Raw genomic sequence first — 23,473 nt, 5'->3', positions numbered from 1 at the left:
TCATCGGGAGATGTTTAATGATGCAAAAAAATGTTCATCGGGAAAAAAACGCTTATCAGGAGATGTAAAAAAATAAAACAAATCTGTAATCTCTAGCGCTTACACAGCACAGCTACCGCTGTTTTTCAGGAGATGTGATTAAACATCTCCTAAAGAACAGCGGAAGCTGTGAAAGCGCCAGAGATTGCAGGTTTGTTTCATTTTTGTTTTTTTCCTTATTTTGATACTATCACAAGGATACTATGCATTTATTTATTATATATAAATTCCAAAGATTTTTGTTTTCGCTGATCAAAATACCGAAGACAATATAAGCATGGTTCAGAAATATATTGTTTTATAATTTTTGATAAAATTTTAGATTTGTATTTCATTATTTCAGAAATGTTCAGACAATAAGGCCACTTTATTGCCGTTTGTTTACAAATTTAACTATAATAGAATATTTATGATGCTATTGACCACAATTCTTCTCGTATCATGATGCCATTAAGTCTGTCGCTATATGTATAGTATGTTTCACTTTGTATTATTCTACTGAGTTTCGTCAGTGTAAATTTTTTTATATTTATAATTTAAGACTTGAATTTAAAGGTGATGCATGGACAACCTATATAGCTGTACGATTTTCTTCCTTACATTGTTTGTGTAAATTCAGAACTAAAACATTAAGATTAATGAATACCTTCTTTCCAGTTTTCTCTTTCCTTCTGGCCACGGTCCAGTCCGAGCTATAGCCAGCCTAATGGACACCGGTGACCACCGATGATAGAGATACATGTAACAGGGAACTACATGGTCAGTTCAATCGTAATGGCTTTTGTGGGTAAAGCAAAAATGACAAGTACATCATTTGTATATTACCAATTAGGTGGTCACCGAGGTCATTTTGAGCGTTTGTGATTGTTCAATCCCATTTTTTTTCTCTTTTTTTGCGCGAGGAAAAAACACGAAACGTGGATATTGCGCAAAAATTTTACATTTTACGCGAAACTTTCAGGGATATATTTATGATATTTCCTCCAGTAAAATTGGCAATGAGTCATCATGTTTGCACTTCCTTTCGCGCGCGCGCACATGTATATGAATTACCCCCCCCCCCCCCCCTCCCCCCCCCCCCAAAAAAAAGGGGGGGGGGATCGAGACTTTGTAGCAAGGCCTCTCTGTCTTCACATGCGAATTTAGGCGAAATGGCTGTTTATTTTGCGTTCCTGTGATATGCATGACGTCAACAACATGCATATAAATATGTTAGATTGGTTAGTGCACGTTTATAAAGTATCCTATAAAACTGATTTCGTTACACATTTGTACAATGTATACTATCTATTCAGAATGTCGTAATTGTAAACTAGCTAATCTAATTCATGTAGAAATCAAGGCTGAGTAAAATTCATAAGACATTAGACACACAATATAGTTCAGAACAGTGGAACGAATTATGTGAACGTGTAAAATATTATACATTTACCTTGTATGGTGATGATATCACATCCAGACGAAGCTCTTCAAGTTCCTGTGTTCACTAACAGTCATTACCTCAAGTTACCGCGATATGGGAAGATTTTCGAGGTCCCTGTGTTCTGACGTTTGAAACTTGAAGTTGGCACTGTCCATATCTCACAATATATCAGTGGTGTATAATCATGTTTGTAAGTTCAACTTAAACAACATTCCACAGCTTTATGATGTAATAACCAACTGTCTAAATACCTATTGTGTTAATATCTATACCAAGCCAGAATTATAAGGACCTTCTGTGATATCATCACTGCCATGATGTTTTATTCCACATAGTATTATAGCAAATATCACGAACAACGATTTTCACATGACCCTGTGTTAATATGCGATGCTAGTTGTCAAAGACAAAAGATAGCATGCCCATCTTTGATAACTTTTGCAAAATTTCACTTATCAGGAGTAATGTTAAGTTGGAAAACTTTCATAGCGGTTCTTCTGTTCCGAAGAAAGACCCACAGTCTTTTGCCAGGTAAGTAATGTCACTGTTTAGCTATAAATTGAGTTAATACGTTTATTTTATTTCCCTCCTCCGCTGTCCCGTAAGGTGTTATACACCGTGTAAATTGTCTGTCCTTTACGGTCGTTTTGTTGTCGGTATTTTGCTAATTTATTAGCCTGACGATTTTAGACGAAAAAATGTATTATCGGCAATGTTGCGTGATTGCTGATACATTAATTAACATGTCCCTCAGCGGTCAGTTACAGGAAGGACGCTCTTGAGCCGTGTCCGTAATTCATATATAAAATATCTATATACTATCTATATATGCGGCAAAAACATATATCTCGTTTTGGCATTTTTATGGCTAGCGTAAGGTACACGTGGCTTTACAATGGCTCAATAGGTGCACGGTATTGCTATTGTTTTTGTCAAATTAGTTCCAAGATATAAATCATTTCCTTTTAGTTTATTCGATGTCCAGTTTGTCAAACTTTATTTGAATCATCGGCCATTTTTTTCAAAATAACATACAATTATTTGAAATGTATGTCAACATTTTTTGGAGATTTGAATGTGTGTATTGAAACAGAACTAATTTTTCTAGTGGACTTAACCAAAAACTAAAATGGCTTTGATCTAAGATATCTGATTGGTAATATCTATTCAGAAGAAAAACGAAAAGAAACCTTTAAAAAAAGATGCATCTGTACATTGTTTGATTACAATGTATTAAAGTTGTATTTCTTGTAATTTTCACCATCACAAACTGTCGTAAAACATACAATGTTTGAATATGGATGGTTATATATGATGGTTCAGATCCATCAAAGCACCAATATACTATTGACATAGCGGTAAATGTCGCATGAAATATCACACGTTTTGAAAGAACCGCCACAGTCAATGCTAATATCAAACTTTCGGGTAATATCGGAAAACACAGTTGCATCACGTGACCGACATCGGCGATACCCGTATAGATCGGAACCTGCCGAGCCGTACCACGTGGTCAATATCAGCAATACCAGTACCAGTACAGATAGGAATAGATCGTTTTAAACGCGTACACGTTAAAACTCAATAAATACTTTAAATACTTTCTCTATGCCAAAAATACAAAAAGTCACAGACCATGCAACTTCAATATCGTAATGCGCTATTTTTAAATACTGTATATTCATAAATCCAAATAAATAATACTAAATCAGATTCAGATTAATTGTACTTTGATAAAACAAGGCACATTATATATATATATCTTGGGTCGAAAAAAATAATGTACTACAGGGGCGTAGGAACGGGGGGGGGGGGGGCAGGGGGAAAAAAGGGGCAATTGCCCCCCCCCCCCCCCCCCATTTTCGCCGACTGAAATGTTCTAAAAATGCATATTTGAAAGAAAAAGGGTCCTTTGCTGCGCTGCGCGGCGCATTTCCTAAAACGTTCAAGCACATGTTCATACCTTTAATAGTAGATATTCAATACACATGAACTACACTAAAATGTTCATTAAGGGATTCTACGTGCTACATTTGTATTTCAAAAACTCAGTCTCTTAAAAGATTACTTTGTTTATATGTCTTAGCAAGACATAAGACAATTAATTCATTATTATTTTGAGTTACAAAACAATGTGCCGATGGTGTGAAGCCGGTATGTTCAGATCGATTCGAGCAAGGTTGCACAATGATATGACGACACAATTATCATTTCTAAATGCAGGTTACTTTAAATCGAAAAATTACCATGGTAAGAACGCTTTAAAATCATCAAAATACATCGTAAAACTCATCTCAGCAACTCTAAATCGTAATATCCCCACCCCTCATTACGTTTCATCTTCCTACGCCACTGTACTAAGTTTGTTAGTCAAAATACTTTGGTCAATGCACAGGGACCTGGCACGATTTTTTTAAAACTAACAGTATACATATATATATATTATAGTATCAAGGGTGTGAACTCGGCGGTCGAGAAAAACGGACCTATTTTCTTAAAACCGTGATTATTTTAATAAATGGGTTCTATACAACATTGACGGATATCTTACCTTAAAGAGAAATAATTTATCTTTCCATTGAGTGCTTGATGAAACAAAATGACGCTTCTCTCGAGTTTACCCATTTAGCCCGCAATGGAGTCGTGGACATTTTAACGATTTTTCCAAATTATTTAAAATATTATGCCTTTTTGACAAGGAATTTGCCGTAAACCCCAAAACAAAACACCAAATAAACCTAGCTCGGTCATAATGGTTATAGAATTAAACATAGATATCCAATTATTTCATAACAAATTCTGCCGTTTTTGTTAACTGCGTTGACAAGTACCTGTCTCGCTGATCTCTGTTTTACCCGAGCCGGAGGCCCGAGCTAAGGGCAGACAACTCTCCCGGCCCGAGCTTTTTTAATGACTGTATATGTAAATGCACACGTTATTATTACAATATAATTTAATGTAATTAATGTAAATAGAAGTTTATATGTTATTATTAATATTTGAATTTTAATTAAATGACATTAAGTACAAATTTGACTAAATTCAAATGAAAATTAATTAGATAATTAACTTTTGTCCGTGTAATGAAACTGTGAGGGTTTCTGCAATACGCTAAAGTAAGAGTTTTCGCTTCAATGGTTTTTGAATAGGTTATGAAGAGTTAAAACTCGACATAAATTGTAGATTGGTATGAGACGGCATCTATTTATTTGGGTTTTTATTAAATTTCCATAGATGAAGTTGAATAGAAAACCACTTTTAACTTTAATATATTGACACTTTGTAATGAACTGGAGTCCAACCAGTCTCAGAGCCCGGAACCATTCTTACTTGAAGAATGGCTAAATGTTCTACATGTACTAGAAAAAGCTCGGGAACGGAGAGTTGTCTACCCTTAGGCTTACGGGCTCGGCTCGGATAAACAGTGAGAGATCGGCGAGATAGGTCAACGAGGTTACAAAATAGCAGAATTCGTAATGAAATTGATGTTGAAATTTATACTTATCAGGACCCCAGCTATAATTACTTGTTGTTTGGATGATTAAAACAAATTCTTCTCCAAAAAGCATAGATTTAAAATAATTTGAGAAAATCGTAAAATGTCAAGCTCCATTGGCGTGGCTACATGGTTTTAGCCCTCTGTAAAAGTGATAAAGGTCGATTTATGACATCTCCCTTGATATTAGATTGGAAATAAATCTACAAATGGTCCACTCCACTTCTCCAGACGTCACTATCTAAATAGTTTTCAAAAAAATCGATTTCCACTATCAAACTCAATAAATAGTAAAACATCAATCCAAATAAATAAGCAACATTTTATTGAAATTACAAAATAAGACAATATCATAATTAAACTGTTGTTTATTTCATGCACGGACCATAGTTAATAATCTAATTAATTTTCATTGAATTCAGTCAAGTTTTTTGTAATTAATTGTCATTTAATTAAAATCCAAATATTAATATAACATATAAACTGCTATTACATTAATTGCATTATACTATATTGTAATAATAACGTGAGCATTTTTACATGTACAAGAAATTTAAAAAAAAGGGTAAGAGAGTTGTATGCCATTAGCTCGGGTCGGCTCGGCGTAAACTGCTGTGATCCGGCGAGACAGTCAACGAGGTTATCAAAAAAAGCGAATTCGTTATGAAATAATTTGATATTGGATGTGAAATATATTACTTATCAGATGCAGCTATGTTTATAGGTTGTTTGGATTAAAACATTCTTCTCAAAAAAAGCTTAGATTTGAAATTAATTGGGAAATCGTAAATGTCGGCAACTGTACCACACCAAAACACTCTACACAAATCTGAACCATTACGGCATCAAAGTCTTACACAGTGGCTCTCAAACCCTTCCTGGACACAGCGTCAGATGAGGAGTAACAAGGGAGAATTCTCTCGAGAAGCATCTGTAGACTCAGGAGTCAAGGGAAACAGTGGACGCTATTAGTTTCTCTGTCACATACAATGATCTACCTGACTGTGTTTGTTCAAAAGTAAGCCTCTTTGCAGATGACTCTTCTATACGAGAAATCACACAAATTCCCAAGACCACATTCAATTATTACAGGATGACCCCTACACAATTTGGAACACTGGGGCAAACATTTGATTGATATTTTAATGCAAAATAAAGTGGCTACATTCCTGTAATAAGGAAAAAGTCACAAATTTTAAAATTAAAACGGGACACATTCTGGAATAAAAAACAAATCCATATCTTGGTCTTATATGTTGCGGACGTTTTGATTGGGACACTCATATAACAACTATAGCAAAACAAGATAGAACCATTAGGCTTCCTAAAACGGAACCTCGAAACACTGACCTTCTACGTGAACAAAAATAGCTTATATTTCATACTGGGTTGCCGCTCCATCTTGGAGATGGTGATGCAATTAATTTGGGGACCCTTATATAAAAAAAGACTTTGTCAAAACTTGAAATGAATACAAAGGACTAGCCGTATAATTTCCAATGAGACCAGGGAGGCACAGAATGCGTTTCCAGAATGCTAGAGGATCTGAAACTACCATTATAGGTCCGTTTTTTCTCGACCGCCGAGTTCACACCCTTGATTCTATAATATATATATGTATACTATTGGTAAAAAAAATTTTCGTGCCAGGTCCCTGTGGGTCAATGTGACAAAGATTTTCACATTGAAAAATAGTGGATGTATTCCTAAAGATCGATGTCATTTAGAGTTAGCTCCCTTAAGGTCACGTGAACTAGATGGCGCGGTTGTTTTCACGTGACTTTTCGAGGGTTGCTAAGGCGCCATATTCCGTTTGTGAATCAATCATGGAGTCGATTACTGAAAGTCCTTCCAAGAAAATGATCTGTAAAATGCGTTTATTGAAGAAAGAAATAGTTGACAGTCTCGCCAAAGGACGAGAGTAAGTAATGCTTTATTTAAAATTACCTTTTAAAGGTGTTTTCACACAATCAATTTTATTTTGAATTAAAGGCTAAGCGCCATACGCTGGCATCGATTTGCAGCCATCAAAATTTTCTCGAGTTCTAAGAACTAGTCAATATATATTGCTTATTAAGTGGTTTTGAAAAAGAATGGGGATTTATTTAAGATAATCTGCATGTTTTTAATTGAGATTTTCAACATAAAATGGAGAATCGTTGTAAATTTGGATTTTAGGTCACCTGAGACGAAGTTTCAAGTGACCTATTCTATTCTAATCGCCATTTGTCCGTCGTCGTGCGTCGTGCATCGTCCGTCGTCCGTCGTATGTCAGTAATTAATTTACATTTTCGTCTTCTTCTCAAAAACAGTTGAAGCAAATTCAATGAAATTTTGCACAAATCTTTTAAGGCATAGGTCAATCAAAATTGTGAATTATATGGTCCCCACCCCCCTGGGGCCTGTGGAAGGGGCCAAAAGGGGTAAAATTGACTATAATTTCAAAAATCTTATTCTCCACTCACAGATGTGATGGAATCAAATACTCTTCATAGATAGAAAGGTCTAAAGATCCTTTACAAAAATTGTAAATTATATGACCCTGGGGACTCAGGTTTCCCCTTGGGGAGGGGGTTAGTTTACTATAGTTTATATACAGTAGGGAATACACTTTTTTGAGCATATTTGGTCATTTGTAAAAGGAAATGAGTCAAATGTTGTCAGAATTATCCCTATGAAATGGCCACTGAATCCTATTAACAAATTTTCCATGACTGACTCCCAATGGCCTTAGGGGTGGGGCCAAAAGGGGTAAAATAAGCTAAAACTTCAAAAGTCTTCTTCTGAAATTCTGGAACTGGTAGAATCAAATACTCTTCATAGATGGAAAGGTCTTCAGGTCCTTTACAAAAATTGTGAATTATATGACCATTGAGTCTCATGTTTACCCCTGGGGAGGGGGTCAAGTTTACTATAGTTTATAAAAGAAAAACACATTTATGAATGTTATTTGCTTATTTTTCATAGGAAATTAGTCAAACTGGGTTAGAATTATTAGCCTGAGATAGCATTTTATCGTCATATCCATATTGGTCCTGGCCGACCCTCAGGGGCCTTAGGGGCGGGCCAAAAAGGGTCAAATAGGCTAAAACTTCAAAAATCTTCTTCTGAATGCACAGATTTGATGGAACCAAATACTCTTTATAGATTGGAAGGTCTTAAGGCCCTTTACAAAAAATTGTAAATTTCATGGCCCTGGGATATCAGATTTTCCCAAGGGGAGGGGGTCAAATTTACTATGGTCTATATAGGAAAAACACATTTATGAACATTATTTGCTTAGTTTTAATAGGAAATGAGTCAAACTGGGTTAGAATTATTAGCCTGAAATAGCATTTTAACACCATATCCATATTGGTCCTGGCTGACCCCCCAGGTACCAGAGGGGCGGGGCCAAAATGGGTAAAAATGGCTAAAATTTCAAAAATCTTCTTCTGAATTCACAGGTTTGATGGAACCAAATAATCTCCATAGATTAAAAAGAGAAATTTACAAAATCACTGATACTGACTGACTTCTAGTTTGGTTTTATTGTTTAACGTTGGCAAAGCAAATGGGAATTTTAAGCATAAGGTTTGGTAACATAATACACTAGCTCTCAAAATGAAAAACAAAAAATAAAAATTCTAATACGAAAGTTCAACTTTAAAGTTTATTTTAATTCGTAAATAATTTTTATAGATTTGAACCAACTTTGCAATGTTTTTTCTGTAGAAGCACTCAGGTGACTGTCAAGGACTCAAGGCCTCTTGGGCCTCTTGTTAAAATGAAAAACAAAAAATAAAAATTCTAATACGAAAGTTCAACTTTAAAGTTTATTTTAATTCGTAAATAATTTTTATAGATTTGAACCAACTTTGCAATGTTTTTTCTGTAGAAGCACTCAGGTGACTGTCAAGGACTCAAGGCCTCTTGGGCCTCTTGTTAAAATGAAAAACAAAAAATAAAAATTCTAATACGAAAGTTCAACTTTAAAGTTTATTTTAATTCGTAAATAATTTTTATAGATTTGAACCAACTTTGCAATGTTTTTTCTGTAGAAGCACTCAGGTGACTGTCAAGGACTCAAGGCCTCTTGGGCCTCTTGTTAAATAATCTTGTCCTAAGATGACGGCTTTGCTTCCATGACATAACTTATAATCACTGTCGACATCATCCTCGATACTCCAGGGGTTGCGATCACTTACAAGCTTGTGTATCATTGGAATCCCTGGAGAATATGGAGGATGTGATGACATTGACTGATCCACAAGTTCCAAAATGTTATTTGCATATATATCTCACTCTGTATACTACATACATGTATGAATAAGCGGTGATTGTACAAGAAAAAAATCATAACATGAAAAATAGCTTGGTAAGGTATGTATTTTATTTCTTGTATATTTATACCATTTAGTTTTTAGGTCATCTGACCCGAAGGGTCAGGATGACCTATTGTCATCATGCACCGTCCGTCGTCGTGCGCCGTGCGCCGTGCGCCGTGCGTAAACTTTTTATTCAAACGACTTCTTCTCAAGAACCAGAAGGCCCAGGGTACTCATATTTGGCGTGTAGGTTGCTGGGATGGAGGGCTACCAAGTTTGTTCAAATGAATGACCTTGACCTTCATTCAAGGTCACAGGGGTCAAAAAGGCTAAAAATTTTAAACAACTTCTTCTCAAGAACCAGAAGGCCCAGGGTACTGATATTTGCCCTGTAGGATGCTGGGATGAAGGGCTACCAAGTTTGTTTGAATAAATGACTTTGACCTTCATTCAAGGTCACGAGGGTCAAATAGGCTAAAATCCTTTAAACAACTTCTTGTGAATAACTAAGAGGCCTAGAGACCTGATATTAGGCCTGTGGCATGCTGGGCTACCAAGTTTGTTCAAATAAATGACCTTGACCTTCATTCAAGGTCACGAGGGTCAAATAGGCTAAAATCTTTAAACAACTTCTTTTCAAGAACCAGAAGGCCCAGGGTACTGATATTTGCCCTGTAGGATGCTGGGATGAAGGGCTACCAAGTTTGTTCAAATAAATGACCTTGACCTTCATTCAAGGTCACAGGGGTCAAATAGGCTAAAATCCTTTAAATAACTTCTTGTGAATAACTAAGAGGCCTAGAGACCTGATATTAGGCCTGTGGCATGCTGGGATGAAGGGCTTCTAAGTTTGTTCAAATAAATGACCTTGACCTTCATTCAAGGTCTCGAGGGTCAAATAGGCTAAAATCTTTAAACAACTTCTTCTCAAGAACCAGAAGGCCCAGGGTACTGATATTGGGCCTGTGACATGCTTGGATGAAGGGCTACCAAGTTTGTTCAAATGAATGACCTTGACCTTCAATCAAGGTCACAGGGGTCAAAAAGGCTAAAATCTTTAAACAACTTCTTCTCAAGAACCAGAAGGCCCAGGGTACTGATATTTGCCCTGTAGGAAGCTGGGATGAAGGGCTACCAAGTTTGTTCAAATAAATGACCTTGACCTTCATTCAAGGTCACACTGGTCAAATAGGCTAAAATCCTTTAAATAACTTCTTGTGAATAACTAAGAGGCCTAGAGACCTGATATTAGGCCTGTGGCATGCTGGGATGAAGGGCTACCAAGTTTGTTCAAATAAATGACCTTGACCTTCATTCAAGGTCACGAGGGTCAAATAGGCTAAAATCTTTAAACAACTTCTTCTCAAGAACCAGAAGGCCCAGGATACTGATATTTGCCCTGTAGGATGCTGGGATGAAGGGCTACCAAGTTTGTTCAAATAAATGACCTTGACCTTCATTCAAGGTCACGAGGGTCAAAAAGGCTAAAATCTTTAAACGACTTCTTCTCAAGAACCAGAAGGCCCAGGGTACTGATATTTGGACTGTGACATGCTTGGATTAAGGGCTACCAAGTTTGTTCAAATGAATGACCTTGACCTTCATTCAAGGTCACGAGGGTCAAAAAGGCTAAAATCTTTAAACAACTTCTTCTCAAGAACCAGAAGGCCCAGGGTACTGATATTTGCCCTGTAGGATGCTGGGATGAAGGGCTACCAAGTTTGTTCAAATAAATGACCTTGACCTTCATTCAAGGTCACGAGGGTCAAAGGGTACTGATATTGGGACTGTGACATGCTTGGATGAAGGGCTACCAAGTTTGTTCAAATGAATGACCTTAACCTTCATTCAAGGTCACGGGGGTCAAAAAGGCTAAAATCTTTAAACGACTTCTTCTCAAGAACCAGAAGGCCCAGGGTACTGATATTTGGCCTGTAGAATGCTGGGATGAAGGGCTACCAAGTTAGTTCAAATAAATGACCTTGACCTTCATTCAAGGTCACAGGGGTCAAATAGGCTAAAATCATTTAGACAAATTCTTGTGAATAACTATGAGGCCTAGAGACCTGATATTAGGCCTGTGGCATGCTGGGATGAAGGGCTACCAAGTTTGTCCAAATGAATGACCTTGATCTTCATTCAAGGTCACAGGGGTTAAATAGGCTAAAATCTTTTAATGAATTCTTCTTAAGAACCAGAAGGCCCAGGGTACTGATATTGGGCATGTAGCATGCTGGGATGAAGGACTACCAAGTTTGTTCAAATGAATTACCTTGACCTTCAATCAAGGTCACAGTGGTCAAATAGGCTAAAATCTTTAAACGATTATGTTGTATTGTACTAATAGTCAGATGACCGTTAAGGCCCATGGGCCTCTTGTTCTTATTTACATATTATTTTTGGTGGTACAATTTACCTTAAGGCTTAAATGAATACAAATGTAAACTTGCCTTTGGTCAAATCGTAAAGTTACTTCTTTTCAGTACTGTAGAAAACATGATAGCAATGTGGTAACGTGGTTTATATGAATGTTGCTGATTTTAGTTTCAAGCAATACATCTACATGTAGGAAAGACGATGAGAAATTCAGACATGTATAATGGTCTAATATTAAATTTATTCATCACTGAACTATATTTCAGGATAGCATTGGAGATAAAGCACATTGTCAAAGACAGACTTGCGTGTGAATCATCCCAATTGCAACTTATGGAAAAACAAAACAATGCTACTTTGCAAACATTGAGTAATGGTGGTAAGTGTACATCTGTGCTTTAAAACATGTATGTCATCATAAAAAATTTCTGTTTTCAAACTTGATTTATATGAGGTATTTCAAAATGTTTTCAATTCTTTGTCTTCCCTTAGCTGTTAAGACCTTTACTGGGTCATTTTCGGACCTCAATTGTGCATGTCTTTCTGAAAAAAATAGTTTAATACCAGGCCAAGCATCTGGCAGTAACCTCCCTTTATTCTCAGTCTCTAATTATATCATTGTTTTACATTCTGCTTAGTGTTATGTAAATAAAAGATGAAAAAAGAAACATTGATTCGTAGATAATGATTGACTTAAAAGTGTTTTAAAAATGGTTTATGAATAAATTCCTTGGAATGCAAGAATAGTCAGATTATACCTGGTATCACTCAGACCAATTTAATGTGTACCTGTACCATACTATGTATCTAGGCAGTGCCATAGATACTGTAAAATGTTACTTTTACAATTGATCACTACATGTACATACTTGTATCTTTGTTTTATTCGCAGCATCAAATTTTGCAATGTTTGATAACTTCACTGAGAAATACCAGGCTTACATGAAAAGTTCTGTCACCCTTCAGCAGGACTTTGTTACCAAACTACGTGAAGTTAATGGACCATATGAAATGATTAAAAGGTAAGGGCAAGAAAAATGGAAAGAAACAGTTGCAAAAAAAATATTTAAGATTTCATTGATCTTATGGTCAGTGTAAGCATATGTCATTAATTTATGTGTAACTATAAACATTTAAATGATGCACAAAAAACAGCAGTTCATGTTACAGACAATTTATAACTAATATTTGTAATACTACTTGATAGATGGTTGGACTCTCCTACAACCAAATCCAGACCAGATGACCTGAAAAAGCAATATTCCTTCTTATGTGATGACCATTCCAGTAAACTCACACTTCTAAAAAAGGAGAAAAAGGTAAATTAAGAATAAATGCTTACACCAAACTAATGTCCATAACAAACCTGTATGATAACCTTATATTTACATTTTCTGCATGTAATTAATGCAAATGATGATGCAATTATCTTATAATGTTTAATCTTAAATAGACACTGACAAAGTTACGTGAACAACTAACAACTTGCCAGAAGAAACTTGAGACAGTCCAAGCTACACTACATTTAACCATTAGAATGGATGTAGAAGTATCAGCCCGTGATATTAAGGAGCAGAGAACTCTCCGAGGAGTTGAAAAGGATCTGATTACTCGGCTCAACAAATCACTCAAACAGTGCCAGGCATTGGTCATAGAAGAAGCTGAAAGTAGAAAAAACCTTCTGAAGGTAAAATTCAATTGCATGAATCTGATGTAATTTTCATCATTAAAGTAATTACTCAGTGTCCCATCTTAAAGACACTCTTTCCAAATCTAATTTAAATTTGAACTGATATATAAAATACATTCAATCATGATGAACAGTATTATTGATCCTTATACAGATTTCGTTATGGTTCAATTATCATCCTGTAATCAATTAATACTGGTCTTATTTCAATTTTCATTGAACTTTAGGCATTCAATTACCACCTTCCATCTTTGGATTTTTAGGTCATCTGACCCGAAGGGTCAGGATGACCTATTGTCATCATGCACCGTCCGTCGTCGTGCGCCGTGCGCCGTGCGCCGTCCGCCGTGCGCCGTCCGCCGTGCGCCGTGCGTAAACTTTTTATTCAAACGACTTCTTCTCAAGAACCAGAAGGCCCAGGGTACTCATATTTGGCGTGTAGGTTGCTGGGATGGAGGGCTACCAAGTTTGTTCAAATGAATGACCTTGACCTTCATTCAAGGTCACAGGGGTCAAAAAGGCTAAAATTTTTAAACAACTTCTTCTCAAGAACCAGAAGGCCCAGGGTACTGATATTTGCCCTGTAGGATGCTGGGATGAAGGGCTACCAAGTTTGTTCAAATAAATGACCTTGACCTTCATTCAAGGTCACAGGGGTCAAATAGGCTAAAATCCTTTAAATAACTTCTTGTGAATAACTAAGAGGCCTAGAGACCTGATATTAGGCCTGTGGCATGCTGGGATGAAGGGGTACCAAGTTTGTTCAAATAAATGACCTTGACCTTCATTCAAGGTCACGAGGGTCAAATAGGCTAAAATCTTTAAAACAACTTCTTCTCAAGAACCAGAAGGCCCAGGGTACTGATATTTGCCCTGTAGGATGCTGGGATGAAGGGCTACCAAGTTTGTTCAAATAAATGACCTTGACCTTCATTCAAGGTCACAGGGGTCAAATAGGCTAAAATCTTTAAATGACTTCTTGTGAATAACTAAGAGGCCTAGAGACTTGATTTTAGGCCTGTGGCATGCTGGGATGAATGGCTACCAAGTTTGTAAAATCTTTAAATGACCTTGACCTTCATTCAAGGTCACGAGGGTCAAAAAGGCTAAAATCTTTAAACAACTTCTTCTCAAGAACCAGAAGGCCCAGGGTACTGATATTTGCCCTGTAGGATGCTGGGATGAAGGGCTACCAAGTTTGTTCAAATAAATGACCTTGACCTTCATTCAAGGTCACACTGGTCAAATAGGCTAAAATCCTTTAAATAACTTCTTGTGAATAACTAAGAGGCCTAGAGACCTGATATTAGGCCTGTGGCATGCTGGGATGAAGGGCTACCAAGTTTGTTCAAATAAATGACCTTGACCTTCATTCAAGGTCACGAGGGTCAAATAGGCTAAAATCTTTAAACAACTTCTTCTCAAGAACCAGAAGGCCCAGGGTACTGATATTTGCCCTGTGTAGGATGCTGGGATGAAGGGCTACCAAGTTTGTTCAAATAAATGACCTTGACCTTCATTCAAGGTCACACTGGTCAAATAGGCTAAAAATCCTTTAAATAACTTCTTGTGAATAACTAAGAGGCCTAGAGACCTGATATTAGGCCTGTGGCATGCTGGGATGAAGGGCTACCAAGTTTGTTCAAATAAATGACCTTGACCTTCATTCAAGGTCACGAGGGTCAAATAGGCTAAAATCTTTAAACAACTTCTTCTCAAGAACCAGAAGGCCCAGGGTACTGATATTGGGCCTGTGACATGCTTGGATGAAGGGCTACCAAGTTTGTTCAAATGAATGACCTTGACCTTCAATCAAGATCACAGGGGTCAAAAAGGCCAAAATCTTTAAACAACTTCTTCTCAAGAACCAGAAGGCCCAGGGTACTGATATTTGCCCTGTAGGATGCTGGGATGAAGGGCTACCAAGTTTGTTCAAATAAATGACCTTGACCTTCATTCAAGGTCACACTGGTCAAATAGGCTAAAATCCTTTAAATAACTTCTTGTGAATAACTAAGAGGCCTAGAGACCTGATATTAGGCCTGTGGCATGCTGGGATGAAGGGCTACCAAGTTTGTTCAAATAAATGACCTTGACCTTCATTCAAGGTCACGAGGGTCAAATAGGCTAAAATCTTTAAACAACTTCTTCTCAAGAACCAGAAGGCCCAGGGTACTGATATTTGCCCTGTAGGATGCTGGGATGAAGGGCTACCAAGTTTGTTCAAATAAATGACCTTGACCTTCATTCAAGGTCACGAGGGTCAAAAAGGCTAAAATCTTTAAACAACTTCTCAAGAACCAGAAGGCCCAGGGTACTGATATTTGCCCTGTAGGATGCTGGGATGAAGGGCTACCAAGTTTGTTCAAATAAATGACCTTGACCTTCATTCAAGGTCACGAGGGTCAAATAGGCTAAAATCTTTAAACGACTTCTTCTCAAGAACCAGAAGGCCCAGGGTACTGATATTGGGACTGTGACATGCTTGGATGAAGGGCTACCAAGTTTGTTCAAATGAATGACCTTAACCTTCATTCAAGGTCACGGGGGTCAAAAAGGCTAAAATCTTTAAACGACTTCTTCTCAAGAACCAGAAGGCCCAGGGTACTGATATTTGGCCTGTAGGATGCTGGGATGAAGGGCTACCAAGTTAGTTCAAATAAATGACCTTGACCTTCATTCAAGGTCACAGGGGTCAAATAGGCTAAAATCATTTAAACAAATTCTTGTGAATAACTATGAGGCCTAGAGACCTGATATTAGGCCTGTGGCATGCTGGGATGAAGGGCTACCAAGTTTGTCCAAATGAATGACCTTGATCTTCATTCAAGGTCACAGGGGTCAAATAGGCTAAAATCTTTAAATGAATTCTTCTTAAGAACCAGAAGGCCCAGGGTACTGATATTGGGCATGTAGCATGCTGGGATGAAGGACTACCAAGTTTGTTCAAATGAATTACCTTGACCTTCAATCAAGGTCACAGTGGTCAAATAGGCTAAAATCTTTAAACGATTATGTTGTATTGTACTAATAGTCAGATGACCGTTAAGGCCCATGGGCCTCTTGTATATAAACTGTCCTTTCTATTTGCCCTTTCTCATTAAATTATGTGATATTTTATGAAAATTAAAACTTGTGTCCTTGTTATGGCCCCACAGATATTGATAATTGTAAGACCCTCCTTGATCTCTATATTCAAACTCTTTTTTTTGTGTCGCCTGCAACGCAAGTGCAACACATGGGTATCACTTGTCCACTTGATATCTTTAGTTGTTATTGTCCAATTTCAACCAAACTTGGTATATTGCTTTATATCAATGAGATCTTGGATTGGTTTGATACTGGTCAAAATCCGTTAATATTTACAAGAGTTTCTTGGTTTTGGTGCGATAAATTTTATATCTATTATTCGATTCTAACCAAACATATTGATTGATATCAATGAGATCTACGATGGGTTTGAAATTGGTCAAAATCCGTCAATATTTGCAAGAGTTATGAGACTTTAAAATCATCAAAACTGATAATTATTTGGCTTTCGCTCAATAACTTTTCAATTTGTATCAATTATCAGATTTCAACCAAATTATGTATATTGCTTTATATCAATGAGTTTTCAGATGGGTTGATACTGTTCAGAATCCGTCAATATTTGCAAGAGTTATGGGACTTGATAACTTCACATAATTGTTAAAAGTATTTTCAACTGTAAATAACTATTTTTTGTTATGTTTTAAAGGGCTATGCTGGTGACATATCCACTTCGGTAGAATCTTATGATGTAAATAACTTGCGGTAAAATAGTGAAGTTCTTTGTTAGATACAATACATACTAATACATTTTTATCTGTTCTGATGGCAGGGTATGACCAAGATTGCAGCTGAAATTGAAAGCTTTGAAGAAGAAAGAGTAAAAGTTTGCAACGCTGCTATGTCCAAATTTGCATCAATCTTGAACCAACAGGAGCTTTTAAGGTACTATATATATTAAATTTATTTGAAATATTACTTATTAAGACAAAATTGTTTGTTTGGATTGCATCTTGAACCTTAAACATTGATACCATACAAATTAACTTTAAATTTTTAAAGTTTTGCAAAAAACATTTTGTTTAGGTTTAAATTATGAGTATGCAATATAAATAATTTGATATTGCTGTGTTTTAAAGTTTTGAGTTTTGGTTACAGAAATGACAAAGAGCAGTCAACACTAGACATGATGTCTGTCCTATCTCCAACATTCATTGATCCGAGGAAAGTCTCAATGAAGAGTAAAGAAGATGTTTACATCTACAAGTTTCCAGATATTGCTGTAAGTTCACATACAAAAAAAACCCAATTAATGCTATATTATATTGATCTAGTACAATTTGATATAGCTGAAATGGGAAATTTGAAACATGGTATTACATGTACAATTGTAATTGAAATTTTATATAATAATAAATATATTTTTTTTATGAAAAAAGGAAAAAAAGGAAATTTGTTTTAAGATGAAACATATCTTTCAATGGTCATTTCTTAACACTGCACATTTACTGGTTTCAGGGCCAGCTGAAAGAAATTGGATTTTCACAGAGCACTTTAGCACCCGAACCAGTTTACAGGGACATTGTGGAATCAGAGGACACTACAAATAAAGATGGTGAGATTTCTGAAAAAGACGAAGACAAGAAATCTTCAAGAGTTGTCCGAAACAGATACCCTACACCTGATGTTGTAGAAAGCCAGGACCAACCTAAACAGGCCAGAAAAGTAAGGAAACCTGTATTACAAGAGGAGCAAGTTACTACAGTGCAGAAACTTAACGGTAAAACATCACCAGAACCTGTTGAGTCTGAGAAAAAGCCCAGGAGGAAACTGCCATGTCCTCCACAGGATTCAGATGATGATGCACCACCGCCTCGTGTTACCATGCAAGGATGGGTTAACAATACAGAGGAAAAAGTCTCAGTTAAAGTTAAGGAGCAGGACATCTCACACATTGATCCTTCCCAATACACTAAACATGGTGAACCCCTGGAACAGTCTCGACCACTCAAAGCTCTGGTAACTCACAGTTCTGAAGACAACACTTACCTCAGCTATAAGAAAGGTAATTTTCAGCATAATCTAACCTGTATGTGCATGTTGTTTTTAGTGTTGTATTGTTTAATTTACTTTTTCTTATCATGGCCCTGTTATAAAATGGGTAGGGATTAGGGCTGCCGCGGTTAACCGGTATATTGGGGTATTGCAATACACCACCAAAAAATATTGTACCGCGATACAGTTTACCTGTACCGGTTTTTTACGATATATTTTCTTAGTATTATAATTTCATTAATTTGATATAATTAAAACGTCCTGTCATTAGAACAAAACCAGCAAGTTATATTTGTTTTCCTTTCCGATAATATGAAGCAATGTGGGTATCAATTTCGTTTTCATTCGATTCAGATGTCGGTCAAATGTTTGTAACTAACGTGTATAATGTTCAAATGATTCAAACATTTGCATGACGTTGAAAATAAACAATATGACATTAGGCTAGTTTCTGAAATATTATCAAGCTGCTTCGCTCCATTAATCAAAAATACCGGAATATATAATTCTCTAAACACATTTAAGGCCCGGTGAATACATGGCTGCAGAGATTTTGCCAGCTATTTCAGGCTTCATCGTCCGCCGCCATTTTCGAATTCCTACACGTGTCAAAACGACACTGCAAACCGATCAGCCCTTTGAAGTTTAATCACGATCGTAAGCTTATTTTGCCAGGACAATTGTACGTAAAATTTGTTCATTATTTAGGTTCAAAAGTTTTAATATTTGCAGACACTATCATGTTTAGTTATTGCATTATTAGGTTACGATCGACTGTAGCCTAGCTTTTTCACAAACAGACTCATATTTTTTAAAACTAGAACCTCACATTTGAACATTTTTGTTACTCAACAACACAGTTGAAATCGATGTAAAACTACATAACATAGCACTGTATGTTTGTATATTGTAAAGGGTGTTTTTATTTAATATGGAATATATACGAAATAGACATCACATATGTTAAGGTCAAAATATTGCAATACATATCACAATACAGCTGTTGTGTATCACAATATATCGTGGTACGCTTCTGCCGTATCGCGGCAGCCCTAGTAGGGATACATACAATTACCCATATCGGTCCTGCTCATATCTCTTCCTGTCACAGGCATATACTAAATTTATTTCTTTTGTATATTTTATATTTCCTGGTTGAAGTAACTTATAACTGCAACTAGAATTGATTGACAGTTTAAAAAAAAAACCCATTAATTTAACAAAATTTGATGTTCTTTTCTTGTAGTTAATATTTTCAGTTTTTGGCATACACATCTTTTAGAAACATTCTTGAATGAAGAGTAGTTGTCACAAAACTCAATCTTCCATTGATATGAAATTATCTAATAATGTTTCCATATCAATGTTCCCATTTTAATTTAGATCTGAGATACATTGTGTATTCTTCCACTATCACTTGCAGGACAAAAACTGGTGCAGACCCACAAAGAGAATGAGGAAGGCATCGCATACGGTCACACACGTAAACATAGCTATGGCAGTATCAAGTACGGATACTTCAGCATCCGACAGATGAGGACATGGAAGCCTACCGCAAAGAACATTCTCAAGGACCTATTCTGAATTGACAACAAAAGAGCAAACATTTAGAAGCTGTTTATATAGGAGTTGGCAAATTATGACAAGTTCTCTAGGGATTTAGAAAATTTGTTTTGGCCAGTAGTAATTGGGAAAAATCAAATTGACAAATGTAGAATCATTGTGAGTTTTTTTTATTGATGTTTTATTCTACTATAAACAATTTCAATAATTAAGGATATGATTTCTGCAATAATGTTTTAGAACAGTTTGAAAATTATGATGGTACATTTAAGACATAGAGATACCATTTTGAAGATAGCATTTTCTATATTGAATTATTAATTACGGTATGTGATTTACATAACTTCTAAACCAATATAAAAAGGTTTTGTTTGACTGCTATACCCTGTTGACTGGTATGTAAGACAGTTTTTGAAAAAATCCTAACATTATTGAATTTGTTAAATATGTTTTTCAAATTCAGTAATGTGAGTTTATCAAATATGGTGATACAGTTTTATCAAAGTTGATAAAGGGGTTTTTCACTGCTATACCAAGTTGACTGGTATGTAAGACAGTTTTGAAAATGAATAGATTTATTCAATTCAGTACTGTGAATTCATGAAATGTAAAAAGGATTTATCAGAGTTAATAAAGTGATTTTTCACTGCCATAACAAGTAGGCTGGGATGTGAATGAAAGCGAATGGATTTATCAAAATGGATATTGTGAGTTTGTCAAATTCAATAATAAATATTTATTTATCATAGTTGATAAAGGTTTTTTTTACTGCTATACTCAGTTTACTGGTATGTAAGATAGTTTTTGAAAAAATCCTAGCATTATTGAATTTGTTAAATAGGTTTATCAAATTCAGTAATGTGAGTTTATCAAATTTGATGATACAGTTTTATCAGAGTTGATAAAGGGGTTTTTCACTGCTATACCAAGTTGACTGGTATGTAAGCCAGTTTTTGAAAATTAATTTAGTGGAATAGGTTTATTTGATAATATAAATTTATCAGAGTTGTTCAGCTTTTGTTTGACTGCTATACCCTGTTGACTGGTATGTAAGACAGTTTTTGAAAAAATCCTAGCATTGTTGAATTCGCTAAATAGGTTTATCGAATTCAGTAATGTGAGTTTATCAAATTTGATACAGTTTTATCAGAGTTGATAAAGGGGTTTTTCACTGCTATACCAAGTTGACTGGTATGTAAGACAGTTTTTGAAAATTAATTAGTGGAATAGGTTTATTTGAAAATATAAATTTATCAGAGTTGTTCAGCTTTTGTTTGACTGCTATACCCTGTTGACTGGTATGTAAGACAGTTTTTGAAAAAATCCTAGCATTGTTGAATTCGCTAAATAGGTTTATCAAATTCAGTAATGTGAGTTTATCAAATTTGATACAGTTTTATCAGAGTTGATAAAGGGGTTTTTCACTGCTATACCCTTTCGACTGGTATGTAAGACAGTTTTTGAAAATATCTTTTTGGTTTATCTGTGTTGATAAATGGGTTTTTCACTGCTTTTCCACGTTGTGACATGCACACAGACTGTTACCCATGTCTCTACTCTCCAGGTTGAGTAAAGAGATGTTTTGACTTGCAGATATAATAAGATTTCATGTGTCCTGAATGTACCACCACAGGGAATACCAATATTTGTTTTTCCTTTGTTTATTTGACTATTTAAAACTGATAAAGTGTTCAATGGGATAACCCATTTTTAGCTCACCTGGCCTGAAGGACCGGTGAGCTTATGTCATGGCACGCCGTCCGGCGTCCGTCCGTCAACATTTCCTTTAAATCGCTGCTGGTCATAGAGTTCTTCATGGAATGTAACCAAATTTGGCCAGAAACATCCTTGGGGGAAGGGGAACATAGTTTGTATACATATTGGCTCTGTCCCCCCAGGGGAAGGATGGATGGGGGGAAATAGAGGTAAAGTCTTTAAATCGCTACTAATCATAGAGCTCTACATAGAATTTAACCAGAGTTTGTATAAATTTTGGCTCTGGCCCCCTGGAGCAGAAAGAATGGGTCCCAATAGGGAAATTACAGGTAAATCATTAAATTCCTTCATAAAAGAAACAATGATCCTGTGTTCAGAACATAACCTGGCATTACAATAACCAGGTGAGCAATACAGGCCCTCTGGGCCTCTTGTTTATTATACAAATTTTGTTACAAAAGAGCCTTATGTTATCAACATTACATGATCTAAGAATAACCTAGAGTACAATTGGTATTTCCTACAGATAAACACTTTGTTGTAGTATTATTGCTTATGGCATGTTTTAAATGTCATGCAGTTGTTACTTTGTTATATTTTCTGAATTTCCCAATCATCAAAGCAATACAGATATCGATTTTCATGTATTTACATATTGGTTTTTTACCCTGACACATTTAAATATTAAGTGCAATACGATTACATATTAACATAGAAATGGATTTAGTTATACTTTTGAGATAATTTTATTTGCATATATTGGAACAATAAAATATTTGGTTGAATTGTTTATGTCTGTTCAACTTATCTTTATCCCACCAATAAAACAAGTGCTGACCTATTATATTCAATTCACAGGGACCTGACACTAATTTCTAACCAACAGTATTTATATACATATTATGTACTATATAACAGAAATTCGTCCCAGGTCCCTGTGATTCAATTTGCCTTCTGTCCGTGGTCTGTCTGCCAGTAAAATTTCGTATTACCACTTTTTCTCAGGTCGTTCTCTTATAACAACATTTTTGGGACTTATTGGACAAGATGGTTGACAGGCGACCATCGTAGATTCATACAAATGAACGTTGTGACCGCTATATCTCAAAGTTTTAAAGACAAAATCCAACATGGCTGTACATGTATGTTAAAGGGATTCAACGCCATTGAGTTTTGAAAGATCCGTCCGATACTTTCTGCAAGAATATAACTGATCAATATATAAGATGACAACTTGTCAGCAGCCGTGATTCCCCTTAAAACAAATACAAATGGTCAAACCGGAATCTAAGAAAGATCTCTGAAATATAGTAATACAAATTTGCAAAGTTCATTTGCCGAAATTAAAGATGGCTGCCTATCTGACATCATTCTAACCACTCCCAAAATAAAAAGAACACATTAAAACAGAAACATACCTCAGATCCAAAGTACTTAAAACAAGATTTAGCTTCCTGAGAAGTAGCGCAATTGCCAAAACACCAGATGAATACTTTTCGATCAAAGGGATATGTGCCACTCGGCGACCATTGGAACCTACTTATGCTTCTTTATGATGAGTATTTTCTTGGAAATAACCGTTAAATCTTCCTCTTTCAAGTCTGTAAATAGTATAGAAGACCACCCGTTTGTTGTTATTTGTTAAAACGGAACATGCACGAGTATATAGGGTCCTAGCGGAAACTGCATAAGAAAATGTAAGGAAAATCTAGCCAGCACTTGCAGAGAATCAGCGATAGTTTGGCCGCATGCCGGCTATCCATCGCTCTCAAATTACA

At 36.0% G+C, this 23,473-nt stretch overlaps 1 protein-coding gene across 1 annotated transcript; it reads left to right on the top strand.

Moving 5' to 3' along the window:
* Nucleotides 1-6,700: 6,700 nt before the first annotated feature.
* LOC138315600 (FK506-binding protein 5-like) lies at nucleotides 6,701-22,455 on the top strand. Its single transcript, XM_069256740.1, has 9 exons — nucleotides 6,701-6,879; nucleotides 11,908-12,020; nucleotides 12,534-12,663; nucleotides 12,849-12,960; nucleotides 13,095-13,328; nucleotides 17,194-17,306; nucleotides 17,520-17,643; nucleotides 17,880-18,426; nucleotides 19,840-22,455. Exons 1-9 carry the CDS (start codon nucleotides 6,716-6,718, stop codon nucleotides 19,998-20,000), a joined length of 1,698 nt encoding a protein of 565 aa, XP_069112841.1. The 5' UTR covers nucleotides 6,701-6,715; the 3' UTR covers nucleotides 20,001-22,455.
* The last annotated feature ends 1,018 nt before the right edge of the window (nucleotides 22,456-23,473 follow it).

The sequence above is a fragment of the Argopecten irradians genome, chromosome 2 (genome assembly GCF_041381155.1).
Source record: "Argopecten irradians isolate NY chromosome 2, Ai_NY, whole genome shotgun sequence".
In the NCBI taxonomy this organism is placed as follows: Eukaryota; Metazoa; Mollusca; class Bivalvia; order Pectinida; family Pectinidae; genus Argopecten; species Argopecten irradians.
The sequence above is the reverse complement of the archived record's forward strand: the minus strand, read 5'-3'. Positions and strand labels throughout refer to the sequence as shown.